Source organism: Lutra lutra, chromosome 13, assembly GCF_902655055.1.
Source record: "Lutra lutra chromosome 13, mLutLut1.2, whole genome shotgun sequence".
Lineage (NCBI taxonomy): Eukaryota > Metazoa > Chordata > Mammalia > Carnivora > Mustelidae > Lutra > Lutra lutra.
In genome coordinates this window covers 42,335,034-42,351,440 of record NC_062290.1, presented here as the reverse complement: position 1 = coordinate 42,351,440, position 16,407 = coordinate 42,335,034, and the positions used below count along the sequence as shown (strand labels likewise).

The 16,407-nt window shown below is 36.7% G+C and overlaps 1 protein-coding gene and 1 non-coding gene across 8 annotated transcripts in view; both read right to left on the bottom strand.

Moving 5' to 3' along the window:
• The window catches only part of CCDC171 (coiled-coil domain containing 171), a 303,028-nt gene that overhangs the window by 202,357 nt on the left and 84,264 nt on the right, over positions 1–16,407 (bottom strand). For all 7 annotated transcript variants that reach the window (XR_007122375.1, XM_047700701.1, XM_047700703.1 and 4 more), the window contains one exon: positions 7,956–8,094. Coding sequence is in view for 6 of the 7 variants with exons in the window: in XM_047700701.1 (XP_047556657.1) it covers positions 7,956–8,094 (139 nt within the window). In the remaining variant the exon portion in view is untranslated. The remainder of the gene's footprint in view (positions 1–7,955; positions 8,095–16,407) is intronic.
• On the bottom strand, positions 14,209–14,313 carry LOC125084129 (U6 spliceosomal RNA). Its single transcript, XR_007122490.1, has one exon. It is a non-coding gene; the product is annotated as a U6 spliceosomal RNA (small nuclear RNA).

Below are 16,407 nucleotides of genomic sequence, written 5' to 3'. Positions count from 1 at the left end.
ATTATAGAATTATAATATACAAAATATATCTTATATATATGTAAATTTTATATATAAATGTATAAAATGTAATTATAAAATAAAATATATAATTATAATATAATTATTATAAGTATTATATATATAATCTTTATTTCTCCTCAAAAATCCTCCACAGTCAAGATTATTAGCACAAATGAACAGATTCAGAAGGATAATATCACTAAAGGTCACACAACTATTATGAGATAGGGCCAGGATTGAAATGCAGATCAATCTATCTCCAAGATATATGTTGACGGGGGCAAATTCTTTATCAATATCAAGGGACTAAAAATTTACAGAAATATCCAAGTAAAAAGCCAAACTATGTACTTGGAGTGAGCTTAATGAAAAGTTTCAATTAAATTCCTAGTCAACAATAATTCTTCTCTTGTCAAGTATAGGGCTCAATCCTGACTAAAAAATAAACTATAATTTCAATACCATTAGAGTTTAAAAACAAATTTCATGTCAAATTAGTCATGAAACACTACTAATGAAAAAGTTTTCAAAAAATAAAGAGGTTTGACCAATGAAATGGCTTAAAAAGAACTAACTATACCTAAAAGTTGCTATTATATTCGTAATTAGTAGTATTATAATTTTCTACAAAGATACTTGGCTAAATAGACTTTTAATAGAGATGCAACTTAGATTTAATAACTAGGTTTATGAACCAACTACTGACAAGAAAAACTGTCATTGTTTCGCAGTTGACCATTTTTCTTCCCAAGAAATCATTTTGGTTTTATTTTATAAATGCAGCTTTCATTCTTCATTCATATAGTTAAGTGTTTGGGCTTTTCTGAAATGTGGATTGCACTTACATTTAAATTTTATTACCAAAGCTCTTAGCTCTTTTAATAGCTCTTTGATGTACAAAAAAATTCTAGAATGAAACCAGAATTTATCTGCTTAATAAACAAACTGTTGGGTCGAAAAGAAAGTGCCAAGCAAGAACAAATACTAAGTTTCTAATTTCTATGTTTTATCATCTGACATAAAGAGTAGGTTTAGGTTAAATGTTACATTGTTGACTTAAGAAATTCTGTAATTCTAAACATCCACAGAAGTTTAAAAGGCAAAACTATAGGATAAGGGGTACCTGGATGGCTCAATTGGTTAAGCAACCAACTTTTGATTTCTGCTCAGGTCATGACCTCAGGGTCATGGGGTGGAGCCCCAGAAGCCCCAAATTAGGCTCTCTGCTCAGGCGGGGGTCAGCTGGAGATTCTCTCTCTCTGTACCTCTCCCTTTGTCCCTTCCCCACTCATCCTCTCTCTCTCTCTCTCAAATATAAATAAATAAATAAATCTTCCAAAAAAAAAAAAAAACTGTAGGATAAAAGGACCCACTTCTTTTTGCCTTGGACATAATCCACATAGTTTGTTATCCTAGCAATCAAAGTCTCTTAATGCCGTGTTGGGTAACCAGATGATATTTAGATGAATATTTATTGATTACTCACCATGAACCAAAGACTACTTTAGATGTCATAATGAATCTAAGCAGTGTATACAGGGGACTAAAAATATGAAAATATCCAAAGAAAGTTCAAGAAAATGTGTGACATGCAGACCTTAATGTATTTTTAAAGAGGAGTCAAGGTGGTTTATAAACTACCTTTAATCAGAAAGCACAGTGAGATGACAAACACCTACATCATATTTCCACATTTATTTGGTATACTCTAGAATGAATGAATTTCTGGCTTAATCTAATGTGTCATTCTTTTTGTTTCTTTCGTATCTTTCTTTGACCCTACAAAGACACATCACTCACTTTTTTACTAGCTATGCATGAATATCACAAATGGATATGCATGTAAATAAAAATTTCTAATCCCAGCCCTTGAGGAAACATATAAAAAGAATATGCAAATATTCCTATCTAGAAAATGGCAAATGGGCGCTGCTGATCTGCAGTGGGAAAAGTTGACTCAAGCTCTAAATAACAGTAGAAATAGTTAAGGGACACTGTTAATAAGGTTAAAAATAGTAGGAAAAACAAGTAAGTAAAAAATAAATACTCTTAATTAATCACTACATTTTTTAATGAAATTCACCCTTTAAACATAGGTTGAACTTTAAGAGCAGTGATACACAAACCTTAAAATTTCTGAACATTTTTAACTCAAGTAAGCTTTAAAACTTTTGATTCAAGTATATTTGAAGCCATTATGAAGGAATTCTGAGCAAAAATGGGGGAGTATCAGAACCTATAATCAGCATCACATATTTTGTCTCACCGTTTCATCGTATCTTCTACCTAAAAACCATGACATACCCAGTGCATTTGTGAGACACAAGGAGTTTGCTCAGCGGAACTGACTTTGATCTGATCAGCTATCATAGTCATTACTATCTGCAGCTTTCCCCCAGTCATATTAATGATAACCAATAGCTCTTACTTCTTCATAAAAGTTTATTATTTCTTCCCCTCCTTGCTTTGTTTGCCTATGCTCCTTCCATGATGTGAGGATTATGTGGTCCCAATTGCTTACATCATAAGACAAAATGCCATCCTCCCATACATGGCTTTACAATTAGTTTATTTTTCTACAGATGCTACTCTCCAAACTGAATATAGGCCTTAACCGATAAACATCTCTCTCTCTCTCTCTCTCACACACAACACAACACACACACACACACACACACACGCATATTTTATTTTTTTCCAGGTCAAAGATGAGACTGAATATTCAAAACTTAGTAATTTATATAAGAATAAATTTCAAAAAAAGGAAAAAAATAAATTTCAAAAAGCTTAGTAAAAGAACTTTATGCCCACATTATAAATTTAGAAAGCCAGCCATATAATGAACATTTAAACACACAGATACACACATACACATTCGGTGAGTATTATTTAATAGTATTATATTTTTAAGGGCCACTAAAAAAGACAGAAAATGACTTTTATATTAGCAAAATTAATGTTCATATACAAATACTACTCTTATTCTGGAGTTATCAACTATTTTTTAGTAAAAAATCAGAAAAGAATATCTACTAGCCCATTAGTTTTTAATACCTCCTTCAAAATCAGAGACATGTCATTCTAAGTAAACCTAAGAGATCATTTGAAGCACAAATATTATCAAGAAACATTAACTTTACCACAAAGCATAGCAATCAAAGTGCTTTCTAAAATCCTATCTAATGCTAGCAATCATTGTATTATATAATCAGTTAAACCCCCAAAGTATAGGGAAAAAGCATATACTTGACCATTTTCAATCACAAGTTCTTTAGAGAATAAAATATTCTTTGAACAAAACCTCATGAGAACAAGAATTCCCTTTTCAATATATGGTCTCTCCTAGAGCTGTAACTAAATATTACTGAGTGGCAGAAAAACAAATCTCAAGAAATGATGGACTTAAAAAAATTTCATTGTAGAAAGCACAAAGCAAATCCTAATAATACCAATTTTAAAATGATAGCTCCCCTGCTTCAAGAGAAGCAAATATAAATACTCACAGTAATGACTAAAAGACCCAACTGGATATGTTGAGACTCTGATGGACTTTAATAAGCATAATCACCAAGCAACTTAAATTAGAAAGTCAGTTTTATTTAGTAGTTGATTAAATCTTTATTAAATTCATAGATTGTGAAATTAATAGTTCAATTTTAATCAAAACTTCTTAAAGTCAAGTTTGATAGTGTATAACACAGAACGCAAAACTAATTTTGTTAAATGTTTAGATGTCCTATATTTAAATTCTATTAATTCTATGGCATTAAATATAATAACAATATGCCATTCATTTACCAATCATATCAAAATACCATTCATTTACCAATCAAATCAAAACCATACACTGAATAGGAGGAATTTCATTAATATAAAAGTAAAATTAAAGTCATCCGGGGGCATCTGCGTGGCTCAGTTGGCTAAGTGCCTGCCTTTGGCTCAAGTCATGAACTCAGGGTTCATGGGATCGCGCCCCCACTTCTCCCTCTCCCTCGTTCTCTCTCTCTAATAAATAAATTAAATCTTAAAAAAAAATAAAATAAATAACAAATAAAGTCATCTGTGTTTATATTTCTTAAATACCAACAACGGGCTCAACATACTTAGTTTGGACCTCTCCAAAATTATGTTCTATATTTTTTTTAAAGATTTTATTTATTTATTTGACAGACAGAGATCACAGGTGGGCAGAAAGGCAGGCAGAGAAAGAGGAGAAAGCAGGCTCCCCACTGAGCAGAGAGCCCAATGTGGGGCTCGATCCCAGGACCCTGGGATCATGACCTGAGCCAAAGGCAGAGGTTTTAACTCACTGAGCCACCCAGTTGCCCCCAAAATTATGTTCTATATTTATATTATATTTTCTGAAACAGAGAAGCTATCACTTTCCAACTGGTTTATTAACATTTCATGTATCCTGATCCCCTCCAGCTCTAAAAAGCTTAGTTACACACTTAGTTATACTAAGTTATACACCTATTATTTTTAAGTCTCAAAACTTCCTGAAGTCTTTGTATATTATTAATAACACCTTGATCTCACTAGTAAACCTAGAGAGGAAAGTGGCTTTAATTTCTCTATTGCAATGCAACAGAGAAAATAAAGACTAAGGCTTGAATAATGACCATGAACATGACCTAGACTGGAAAACAAGCTGTTACCTCAAAGGGAGAGAAAAATTACCTGTAGGTAATTTATGCTTCCCATCGATATTCTATAAAATACTGAAACTATTATATTCAAAAGAAATGTAAGTATGGGAAAGACACACTGAGGTACATGGCATCATGAGATATTATTAAAACAAAGTTTCATTTCCAAAAGCAAAAGGTAAAAGTTTCCTGTCAAGTCATTTCATCTTCAGTCAAAACCAATTATGAATTCAAAGCAAAGATAATAATAGCTAGCTTTGAGGGTGCAAAACTAGAAAAACTTGATTTTAAAAATTAAAATTTTTAATTTGACAGATAACTCGAGAAAATTTCTCAAAAACTTCCCCCCCCACCCCAAAGCCACTAATCTACTGGGGAAAAAAAAGCAATAAAGGAATATGTATAAGAAAAATATATTTAGGAAAAGTGCTAGATTAATTTTTTATAAAAAAAAAAAAAACACTGTACTTACTATGTAAAGTAACAGTATTTTCATTAAATAAAATTTCATTAAATAATTCTTAAATTTCATATTACAGCCAGGTAAAGTGAGAGAGAACAACAGTTCTAATCAGAAAACAGAACAAGTTAGAAATTTCATTATAGGGAAGGGGAAAAGAAAGAGGAGCAGAAGAAACAAAGACGGAAGAAAATAAGACCTAAAGCTATGGATTTAAGAGATGAAAAATAGGAAAATAAGTTAGGTTGAAGCATATAAACTGTAGATCACTCAGGTGCAACCTGAATCATTAGCTCTTCAGCAAGGAGCTATTACTCACGGATCTGCAACAACATCTAGTAATCCATCAAGCTTTGCAGAAACAATTAGTCTTCAATCATCTGTGCTATGATCAGAACAATGGTGCTTCATTGAATGAGGCCCAAATAAGCCAACGGAGATTGCCCATGAGCTATTAACTTGCCTTATTTCAGACCAATGTGCCAAATCGTAAAAGTTGAAAAAGAAAAACCTGTTAGCATCAAGTGAAATTTTTTCATCATCAAGCACTAGTACCCTCCATGGTGAATTAAGCCAGTCTTCTTTTATTTGTATCTAGTCACTGGAATGCTAGAAGACCAAATTAGGGTTAAGTCTGTCAATTTATATTGGTGACTGTCTCCACTGTTGCACTCCTAGTTGTAACTCTGGCTAACTTTCCAAACTCCAAATACAGGGTCTATAAGCAAGAAGACCAAATCCTTGACTCAGCTCAATGGCTCCAACATGGTTTTCTCCACCACTGATTCATGTCCTGAGCCAGGAGTGAAGAAGTAGAATAGCCCGTGAAATTTGGGGTAGCACATGAGAGTGAATAGGCAGTAAGTATGTTACACAGAGAGCCCTAAACGTCCTTAAACTTGACATCCAAAGTACTCCAGCTACAAATGTAACCAAACACTGAACAATACTATCAGTCCCTGAATCAAAACACATGGAGTATCTTGGGTTGAATGAAGACCACATATAACATTAGATCATCTGAAAGTGATAGAGTTTAAATTTTATCCCATCACAACATGTCCATCTGGGCAGCACGGATTTGGCCACCGCTTCTTAATATATGCCAGAGTCTCCATCTTTTTTGACAAGGAGAAAAAATATTCATTTTCTTCAGTAACGACTATCACCAAGAGTTGAAAATGAAGTAACCAAGTGTCTGCAGAAGGGATTCATGTGGGGACAGACAAAGAAGGCACAGGGTATTACTCTAAATTTTATGCCCTCCCTCTTGGGATTCCCAGTAAACTGCAGAATCACAGTGTGTTGCATCAACCAAATACATGCATCCAACAAACGTTAATGGAGGCAAGCGCTACAGTGGAATCTTCGTCCGTAAAGTAAAATGAATTATTAACCTCAATGCATTCACATTCTCTTGAGAGAGATAACACATGTCAGATTTGGGTGAGTATTATGCTAAACTATGATGAAGATGCTAAACTAAGTATGAAAGAAACACAAAGTTGGGGGCAACCGGGTGGTTCAATCAGTTAAGCATCTGCCTTCCGCTCAGGTCATGATCTCAGGGTCCTGGGACTGAGCCCCACATCAGGCTCCCTGCTCAGCGCAGTGTCTTCTTCTCCTTCTCCCTTGCCTTTCCCCTGCAATGGTGCTCACTTGCTCGCTCTCTCTCTCTGCTCTCAAATAAATAAAAATTTTTTTTTAATTTTTAAAAAGATTTTACTTATTTCACAGAGAGAGAGAGAGAGAGAGAGAGAGAGAGATCACAAGTAGACAGAGAGGCAGGCAGAGAGAAAGAGAGGAAACAGGCTCCCTGCCAAGCAGAGAGCCGAATTCGGGGCTCAATCCCAAGACCCTGAGATCACGACCCGAGCTGAAGGCAGAGGCCCAACCCACTTAGCTGCCAGGCGCCCCCAAAAAAATTTTTAAAGAAAGAAACACAAAGTTGAGAAAAGGCAAATTTCTGGCTAGGAGGATGGGAGATGGGAAAAGAGGAAATCATGGAAGGCTTCACAGATTGCAAGCTGTCAGACCAGGGCATTACAGGGTAGGAGTTTACTAACGTAACAAAAGAAAAGAAGTTCAGACAATACAGGTCAAAAAAAAAAAAAAAAGTGAACAGCCTGAACAAAAGCAAGAAGATATGAAAATGTACAATGTGTTTAGGAAGCCAAGAGCACCCTAAGGTGCTGAAGCAAGAGTTAGAGGGCAAGGGACAGAGAAGAAGCTGAAAGAGTTAACACGGAGCCACAAAGAAAGGGGCAAAGATTATATGGCAAGAAGCTGAACTTCATTCTGAAAACAACAAGGAGACATTGATGGTTTTTTAATAAAGTGAGGATGACAAGATCAGATCAATATCTCAGGAAGACAAATGTGGCGATGGTGTGAAAGCTGGATTATTGGGGAATGGGAACAAAATGATAGGGTATGAAATGACTATAAAAGGGAGTCTTTGAAATCATTAGCTCTATTGATTATAAATCCTGATCCCCCTCTCACCTAGGTAACAATGCACCAAGGAAGGAAGGAAGGAAGGAAGGAAGGAAGGAAGGAAGGAAGGAAGGAAGGAAGGGCAGGCCCTGAATAAATTCTAAAATAGTCTATAATTCAGTTTTTACTAATTCAATTAATTTTCCCACTTTTTCTAAAGGATAGAGGTTTTATTACATACATCTTTGTTGTAATCAGCATCTCTGGTTTTGAAATTTTATATCAATGGCACTAAAATTACTTTCATGCTATTATCTCATGGCATGTAGTGAGGGGAAAAAAACCTGTTAAACATCAAATTTGACCCAATAAAGTAATTGCCATAGGGTTTTCTTTTTTATCCTTACCATTACAAGTTCTTCCTGTAATTCACTGCAACTTTTTTCATTATACTGGAGTCTCTTTGAAAGGTCTATAATTACTTTCTTATGTTCCTCGATCTCTTCATTTAGTTTCTTGTTTTTGGAGACATACTCTCTTTCTAATCTGAAAAGTTAAAGTGTCAGAGTTTTCAAATATGGTTTTATCAAGTCATATTATACAGTTTAACATGACTGGCAGATGTATTATCTATCAAGTTTTTGTGCCAAAGGCCACCTCTCATTTTTTCAAACAAAAAGGGTTGCATATTCTTAAATGAAAGACTTTAATGGAATAATACCTCACCCCTTTCATTAGCAGATATTTTACTAAGCCCGAGGTTATAAACAGAATCGATTTGGTTAGTGTTGATTTGGTCTCACCATTATTTTTTTTTAAGATTTTATTTATTCATTCGACAGAGATCACAAGTAGGCAGAGAGGCAGGCAGAGAGAGGAAAGGAAGCAGGCTCCCTGCTGAGCAGAGAGGCCGATTCGGGGCTCGATCCCAGGATCCTGAGATCATGACCTGAGCAGAAGGCAGAAGCTTTAATCCACTGAGCCACCCAGGTGCCCCTCACCATTATTTTTGATGAACAAAACCCACCTACCACAGTTCAATTAGCTCAGAACCTGCCTCAAGACAGAAAACAGTTCTATCAAACAATTTTCAAATTAAACTATAACATTAGAAAAGGAACAAATGTTTTATTCCTGGATGTCCATGCAAATAAATATGATGGAAAATTAAAATCCAAAAGAAAGAATCATCAAAATTCATCCACATTCACTGTGAAAACGTATGAAATTCTTTACTTTTTGTTCTTTTTTAAGTTTTTATTTAAATTCCAGTTAGTTAACATACAGTGTAATATTAGTTTTAGGTGCAGAATTTAGTGATTCATTACTTCCATACAACACCCAGTGCTTCCTTAATGCCTTCCTTAATGTGCCTTCCTTAATGCCCATCCCCCATTTAACCCATCCCCCACCCACCTCCCCTCCAGGAACCCTCAGTTTGTTCTCTATAGTTAAGAGTCTCTTATGGTTTGTCTTTCTCTCTTTTTATCTGTTTTGTTTCTTAAATTCCACATATGAATGAAATCATATGGTATTTATCTTTCTCTGACATATTTCACTTAGAATAATAATCTCTAGCTCTAGCACGTCATTGCAAATGGCAAGATTTCATTCTTTTTAATGGCTGAGCAATATTCCATTTTATATACCACCTCTTCTTTATCTATCAGTCGATGGACATTTGGGCTCTTTCTATAATTTGATTATTGTTGATAATGCTGCTATAAACATTACGGTAAATGCACCCCTTTGAATCTGTATTTTTGTACCCTTGGGTAAATACCTGTAGTGCAATTGTTGGATCATATTTTTAACTTTCTGGGAAATCTCCATACTGTTTTCCAGAGTGACTGCACCAGTTTGCATTCCTACCGACAGTCCAAGAAGGTTCCCTTTTCTCCTCATCCTCACCAACATCTGTTGTTTCTTATGTTGTTAATTTTAGCCATTCTGACAGGTGTGAGGTGGTATCTCATTGGAATTTTGATTTGTATTTTCTTGATGATGAGTGATGTTGAATATCTTTTCATGTGTCTGTTGGTCATCTTTATGTCTTCTTTGGAAAAATTCTGTATTCATGTCTTCTGCCCATTTTTAATTGGATTATTTGTTTTTTGGGTGTGTTGAGTTTTATATGTTCTTTATAGATTCTGGATATTAACCCTTTATCAGATATGTAATTTGCAAATGTCTTCTTCCATTCCATAGGTTGCTAACTTTTAGTTTTGCTGATTGTTTCCTTCATTGTGAAGAAACTTTTTATTTTAATGAAGTCTCAAGAGTTTACTTTTGTTTTTGTTTCCTTGCTTCAGGAGATATATCTAGTAAGAAGTTGCTATAGACTGGGGCACCTGGGTGACACAGTCGGTTGGGCATCTGACTCTTGGTTTCAGCTCAGGTTGTGATCTCAGGGTTGTAAGATCGAGCCCCACGTCTGGCTCCATGCTCAGCCTGTCTGCTTGAGATTCTCTCTCCCTGTCCCTGTCCCTGTCCCTCTGCCCCTCCCACTGTGCTCTCTTACTCACTTTCTCTCTCTCTCTTAAATAAATAAATACATCATTTAAAAAAACAGAAAAAGAAGTTGCTAAGGATGATGTCCAAGAGGTTACTGCCTATGTTCTCCCCTAGGATTTTGAAGATTGCTTTGACTATTTGGGGTCTTTTGTGATTCCATACAAATTTCAGGATTGTTTGTTCTAGCTCAGTGAAAAATGCGGTGGTATTTTTTTTTATTTAGTTTTCTCAGTGTTCCAAGATTCATTGTTTATGTACCACACTCAGTGCTCCATGAAATACATGCCCTAGGGATTGCATTAAATGTATAGGTTGCTTTGGGCAGGATAGACACTTCCAATAATAATTTGTTCTTTCAATCCATGAGATTGGAATTGAGATCTTTCCCAGTTGGAACTGAGTTCTTTCAATCCATAAGAAATGGAATGTTTTTCCATTTCTTTGTGTCATCTTTAGTTTTGCCATAAGTGTTTTATAGCTTTTCAGAGTTCGTTAGGTTTATTCCTAGGTATCTTATGGGTTTTGGTGTAATTGTAAATGGGATCGATTCCTTGATTTTTCTTTCTGCCGCTTCATTACTGGTGTATAGAAATACAACAGGTTTCTATATGTTGATTTTATATCCTAAGATTTTACTGAATTTGTGTGTCACTTCTAGCAATTTTTTGGTGGAGTCTTTCAAGTTTTCTACATAAAGTATCATGTTATCTGCAAATAGTGAATATTTGACTTTGCCAATTTGGATGACTTTTATTTCTTTTTGTTGTCAGATGGCTGAGACTAGGACTTCCAGTACTACATCAAATAACAGTGGTGAGAATGCACATCTCTATCTTGTTCCTGACTATACAGGAAGAGCTCTCAGTTTCTCCCCATTGAGAATGATATTAGTGGTGGGTTTTTTCGTTAATGGTCTTTATTACGTTGAGGTATGTCTCCTCTATCCCTACAAGAATGGATGCTATACTTTGTCAAATGTTTTTTCTGCATCTATTGAGAGGATCATATAGTTCTTATCCTTTCTTTTATTAATGTGATCTATCATGTTGATTTGCAAATATTGAACCACCCTTACAACACAGGAATAAATCCCACTTGATTGTAGTGAATGATTCTTCTAATGTGCTTTGGATTTGATTTGCTAGTATTTTCTTGAGAATTTTGATATCCATGTTCATCAAGGATATTGGCCTGTAGTTCTCTTTTCTAATGGGGTCTTTACGTGGTTTTGGAATCAGGGTAATGCTGATCTCATAGAATCAGTTTGAAAATTCTCCTTTCCTTCCTATTTTTTGGAATAGTTTGGAAAGAATAGGCATTAAGTCTTCTTTCAACGTTTGGTAGAATTCCTCTGTGAAGTCATCTGGCTCTGGATTTTTGTTTGTTGGAAGATTTTTGATTACTGATTCAATTTCCTTGTTGGTTATCAGTCTATTCAATTTTTCTATTCCTCCCTGTTTCAATTTTGGTAGTTTGTATGTTTCTAGGAACTGATCCATTTCTTCCAAATTGTCCAATTTGTTGGCATATAATTTTTCATAATATTCTCTTATAATTGTATTTCTGTGATGTCGATTATTTCTCCTCTCTCATTCATGCTTTTATTTATTTGGGTATTTTCTCTTTTCTTCTGGATAAGTCTGTGAGGGATTTATTAATTTTATTAATTTTTTCAAAGAAACAGCTCCCAGTTTCATTGATCTGTTCTACTGGGGTTTTTTTTTTTTTTGTTTCTATATCATTTATTTCTGCCCTAATCTTTATTATTTCCCTTCTTCTGCTGGCCTTAGGCTTCATTTGTTGTTCTTTTTCTAGTTTCTTTAAGTATAAGTTTAGGTTGCTTATTTGAGATCTTTATTGCTTCTTGAAGTCGCCCTGTATTGCTATACACTTCCCTCTTAGGACCGCTTTTACTGCATCCCACAGGATTTGGACCATTGTGTTTTCATTTTCATTTGCTTCCATGTATTTTTTTTTTATTTCTTCTTTAATTTCTTGGTTGACACATTCATTCTTTTTCTTTAACCTCCATCTGTTTGTGGGCTTTCCAGATCTTTTTCTTGTGGAACACTTCAAGTTTCATAGCATTATGGTTAGAAAATAGGAATGATATGATCTCAATCTTTTTGTACTTGATGAGACCTGATATGTGACCTAGTATGTGATCTATTCTGGAGAATGTCCCATGTGCACTTAAAAAGAGTATGAATTCTGCTGCTTTAGGATGATATGTTCTGAATGAATATAACTGTTTAGATCATCTGATCTAGTGTGTAATTCAAAGCCATTGTTCCCCTGTTGATTTTCTATTTAGATGATCTGTCCATTGATGCAAGTGGGGTGTTAAGTCTTCTACGATTATTACATTATTATGAACTCCTTTATGTTTGTTATTGTTTTATATATTTGGGTGCTCCCAAGTTGGGAGCATAAATACCCACAATTGTTAGATCTTCTTGTTGGACAATTTTTTTGATGTAATGCCCTTCTTTATCTCTTGTTACAGTCTTTGGTTTAAAATCTGGTTTGTCTGGAGGTGCCTGGGTGGTGCAGTTGGTTGAGCATCTGACTCTTGGTTTCAGCTCAGGTCGTGATCTCAGGGTCTCGGGATAAAGCCCCACATCAGGCTCTGAGCTCAGCTGGAGTCTGCTTGGGATTCTCTCTCCCTCTCCCTCAGTTCCTCCCACTCATGCCTAAAATAAATAATCTTTTTTTAAAAATTTTTTAATTAAAATAAATAAATAAAATATAGTTTGTCCAATATAAGTATGGATCCTCTGGCCTTCTTTTGATGTGCTTTTCCATGGTAAATGTTTTTTCATCCCCTCACTTCCAATCTGCAGGTGTCTTTAGGATTAAAATGAATCTCTTGGGGCACCTGGCTGACTCAATTGGTAGTGCATGCAACTCTTGATATCAGAACTGTAAATTTGAGCCTATGTGGGGTGTAGAGATTACTTAAAAATAAAATCTTTTTTTTTTTTTAAGATTTATTTATTTATTTATTTGACAGACAGAGTTCACAAGTAGGCAGAGAGGCAGGCAGAGAGAGAGAGGAAGGGAAGCAGGCTCCCTGCCGAGCAGGAGCCCGATGCGGGGCTCGATCCCAGGACCCTGGGATCATGACCTGAGCCGAAGGCAGCGGCTCTAACCCACTGAGCCACCCAGGCGCCCCAAAATCTTTTAAAAATAAAAAATAAATATGAGTCTATTGTAGGCAACATATAGATAGGTCATTTTTTAATCCATTCTGATACCCTATGTCTTCTGATTGGAGCATTTAGTCCATTTACATTCAGAGTAATTATTAATAGATATGAATTTAGCGCCACTTTATTACTTGTTTTGTCACTGTTTCTGGAGATTTTCTCTGTTCTTTTCTAGTCTTTGTGCATCTGGTTTTTCTTTCCCACTCAAAGAGTCCTCTTTAATATTTCTTGCAGGGCTGGTTTAGTGGTCACAAGCTCCTTTTAGTTTTTGTTTGTCTGGGAAGCTCTTTATTCTTCCTTCTATTCTGAATGACAGCCTTGCTGGATAGAGTATTCTTGCTGCAAGATTTTTCCCATTCAGGATGTTAAATATATCATGCCACTCTCTTCTAGCTTGCCAAGTTTCTGTGGAAAGATCTGCTCCTAAATTTATTAGTCTTCCCTTGTAAGTTAGGGACTTCTTTTGTCTTGATGCTTTTGGATTTTTTCTTTATTTCTGTATTTTGCAAATTTAACTACACTATGTCTTGGTGTTGGCCTGCTTTTGTTGATTTTGATGGGAGTTCTTGGTGCCTCCTGATTTGGATGTCTTCTTCCTTCCCCAGATTAGAGAAGTTTTCAGCTATAATTTCCTCAAACAAACCTTCTGCCCCCTTTTCTAGCTCTTCCTTTTTGGGGGGACTCCTATTATATGCATGTTATTACACTTTCTGGAGTCACCAAATTCCCTAAGTCTAGCTTTATGATCCAAGATTTTTCTTTCCCTTTTTTGTTCAGCTTCATTATTTTCCATCTTCTGAGGGAATTCTATCTTTTTGGTGTTTTTACATAAAACGTATTGCTTCAGGGGCACAGGTCTGTGATTCATCAGTCTTACACAATTCACAGCGTTCACCATAGCACATACCCACCCCAATGTCCATCACCACCCCTCCCTAAAAATATGAAACACTTCATGAATTTGTATGTCATCCTTGTGCAGGGGCCTTGCTAGTCTTCTCTGTATCATTCCAATTTTAGTATATGTATTGCCGAAGCAAGCACAGGAATTCTATCTTCTATATCACTTATTCCTTCTTCTGCTTCTTCCATCCTTGAGGTAATTACACCCAGTTTGTTTCAAATCTTGGTTATCACATTTTTTATTTGGCCTGATTTGTTTTTAGCTCTTTTGCTTCTGCAGTAAGGGTCTCCCTGATGTCTTCTATGCTTTTCTCAAGCCCAACTTACTATCCTTATGATTGTTGCTTTAAATTCAGGATTAGGCATGTTACTTAGATCTGTTTCAATTAGATTCCTGGCCATGATCTTATTTTGTTCTTTCTTTTGGGATGAAATCCTCCATTTTGGCATTTTGTCTAGGTCACTGTCTTTTTCTGTGTGTTAGTAAAACCTGTTATGTTTCCTACTCCTGAGAGTAATGACCTAATTAAGAAAAGTCATATAATGTCCAGGGCCTGGTACTTCAGGAAGTAGCTCTAGTGTGTACTGCACGCACTCTGCTGCTTGTTTTCGTTGCTCTATCCTTCAGGTCAGTGGTCTGCAGAGTTTCTCCTTGTCTGCAGTTGGGAGTGTTCAGACCCTGGCTAGGGTATGGAGTGTTTTAACTAGCTGTGCTCTGGTCTGCTTGTTAAGAAAACTGATACTATTCCCACTAGAACTGAAGCTTTGCGGAACTGTATAGTCAGTAGGCATGGTACATGAAGGGGTTTGTGTTGGTCTTTGGGGCGAGGGGCCCACTGCACTGATTCTTTGGCATACTTGCCTGAGAAAAGCAGTACCAGTGGAGCACAGGGGATGGGTCTTGGGTGAGCAAGGTTAGGCAGCCAGTGTTGGTGCTGTGGTATTTCCTGAAATTAGTTTATACTGAGGGGCAGGGAAGGGCAATGGTGCCAGCCAGCTCCTTTGTCCCTGGAGAGGGGAATTCCTACTTGCTGCTGGGAAGCCCTCCCAGAAGACTGAACAATCTTCCCTCATGAGTCCCAGCTGTTCCTTAGGTCACTGCCTTCACACTGTCTGTGTCCAGGTTGCTTGACCACCTGGAGCAGTGCAGTGCACTGTGGGCTCTATCACTGCCAAGCTGGCTGAGTTTTAAAATTCCATACTTTAAGGACCTGGTGTGGCAGGGACCTGCACTGGTCTTCTGGGGGAGGGTCATTAGTGCCGGGACTGATGTAGGTCTGACCCAGAAGAACAGTCACACCAGAGCACAGAAGCAGGGAATACACACTAAAGAGCCAGTGTCCAGGTTAGCGGCCCTCAGCAGGTCTCTGCACTTATGCTGAGGGGCAGGGGAGAAAATGGCACCTACTGGCACCTTCATTCCCAGAGAGGCAACGTCACCTCTTTAAGACGTGCTCCAAGAAGGGGAAACCTTCTCTCCCCATGCATCTCAGGCAATCCTCAGATCACACCATCTGTCCCCAGGTTACCTGGCTGCCTTCTCCACAGGAGCATGGCAGCATCCACATGGCTCCACACCAGCCACACTGTGGATCTCTAAAACTCCAGTCTTCGAGCCCTACGGGTTGCAAAAACTCATAAAAATCAGCTCCTCTCACTCTCCCAGGCAATGCCTTTGGGGAAGTATTCTCTTTGTGCCTATCTCTATGCACTCTCCTCTCACTCACCTTTCCTCACGACCAGGGCTCCTTCCCCTCTGCAGCATCCACAAGCCATTTCTCCCCCAAACCACATCTCCACATCTCCTACCTTCCACAAAGTGGTTTCCTCTCTCCCTCCAGTTGTGCAGTTTGTTCTGTCAGTGCTCAGATCAATTTCTTGGGTATTCAGAATGATCTGACATTTATCCACTGTGTTTGAGGGACCAGGCAAGCCTAATATACCATCTTAGCCCCCCACCACCACTACATGAAATTCTTTTCAAAAGATTTGCCTTCCTATTTAAATTTTGCTCAGGCTGGCATTAAACTGTATTTACATTCTTGTATGGACATCTGATGAAAGGCAGCTTAGAACTATTTCAGTTTAGAATTTGTTGTAGATAATCCACTAAATGGGTAATTTTAATTCAAATTAAAGTGTTGCCACTATTTTTAATCTGAGATCTTCCTGATGAACATAGTAGACCTGTTTCCTATGATTTTGAAGCTGTAATGCAGAAATAAAGTGATTC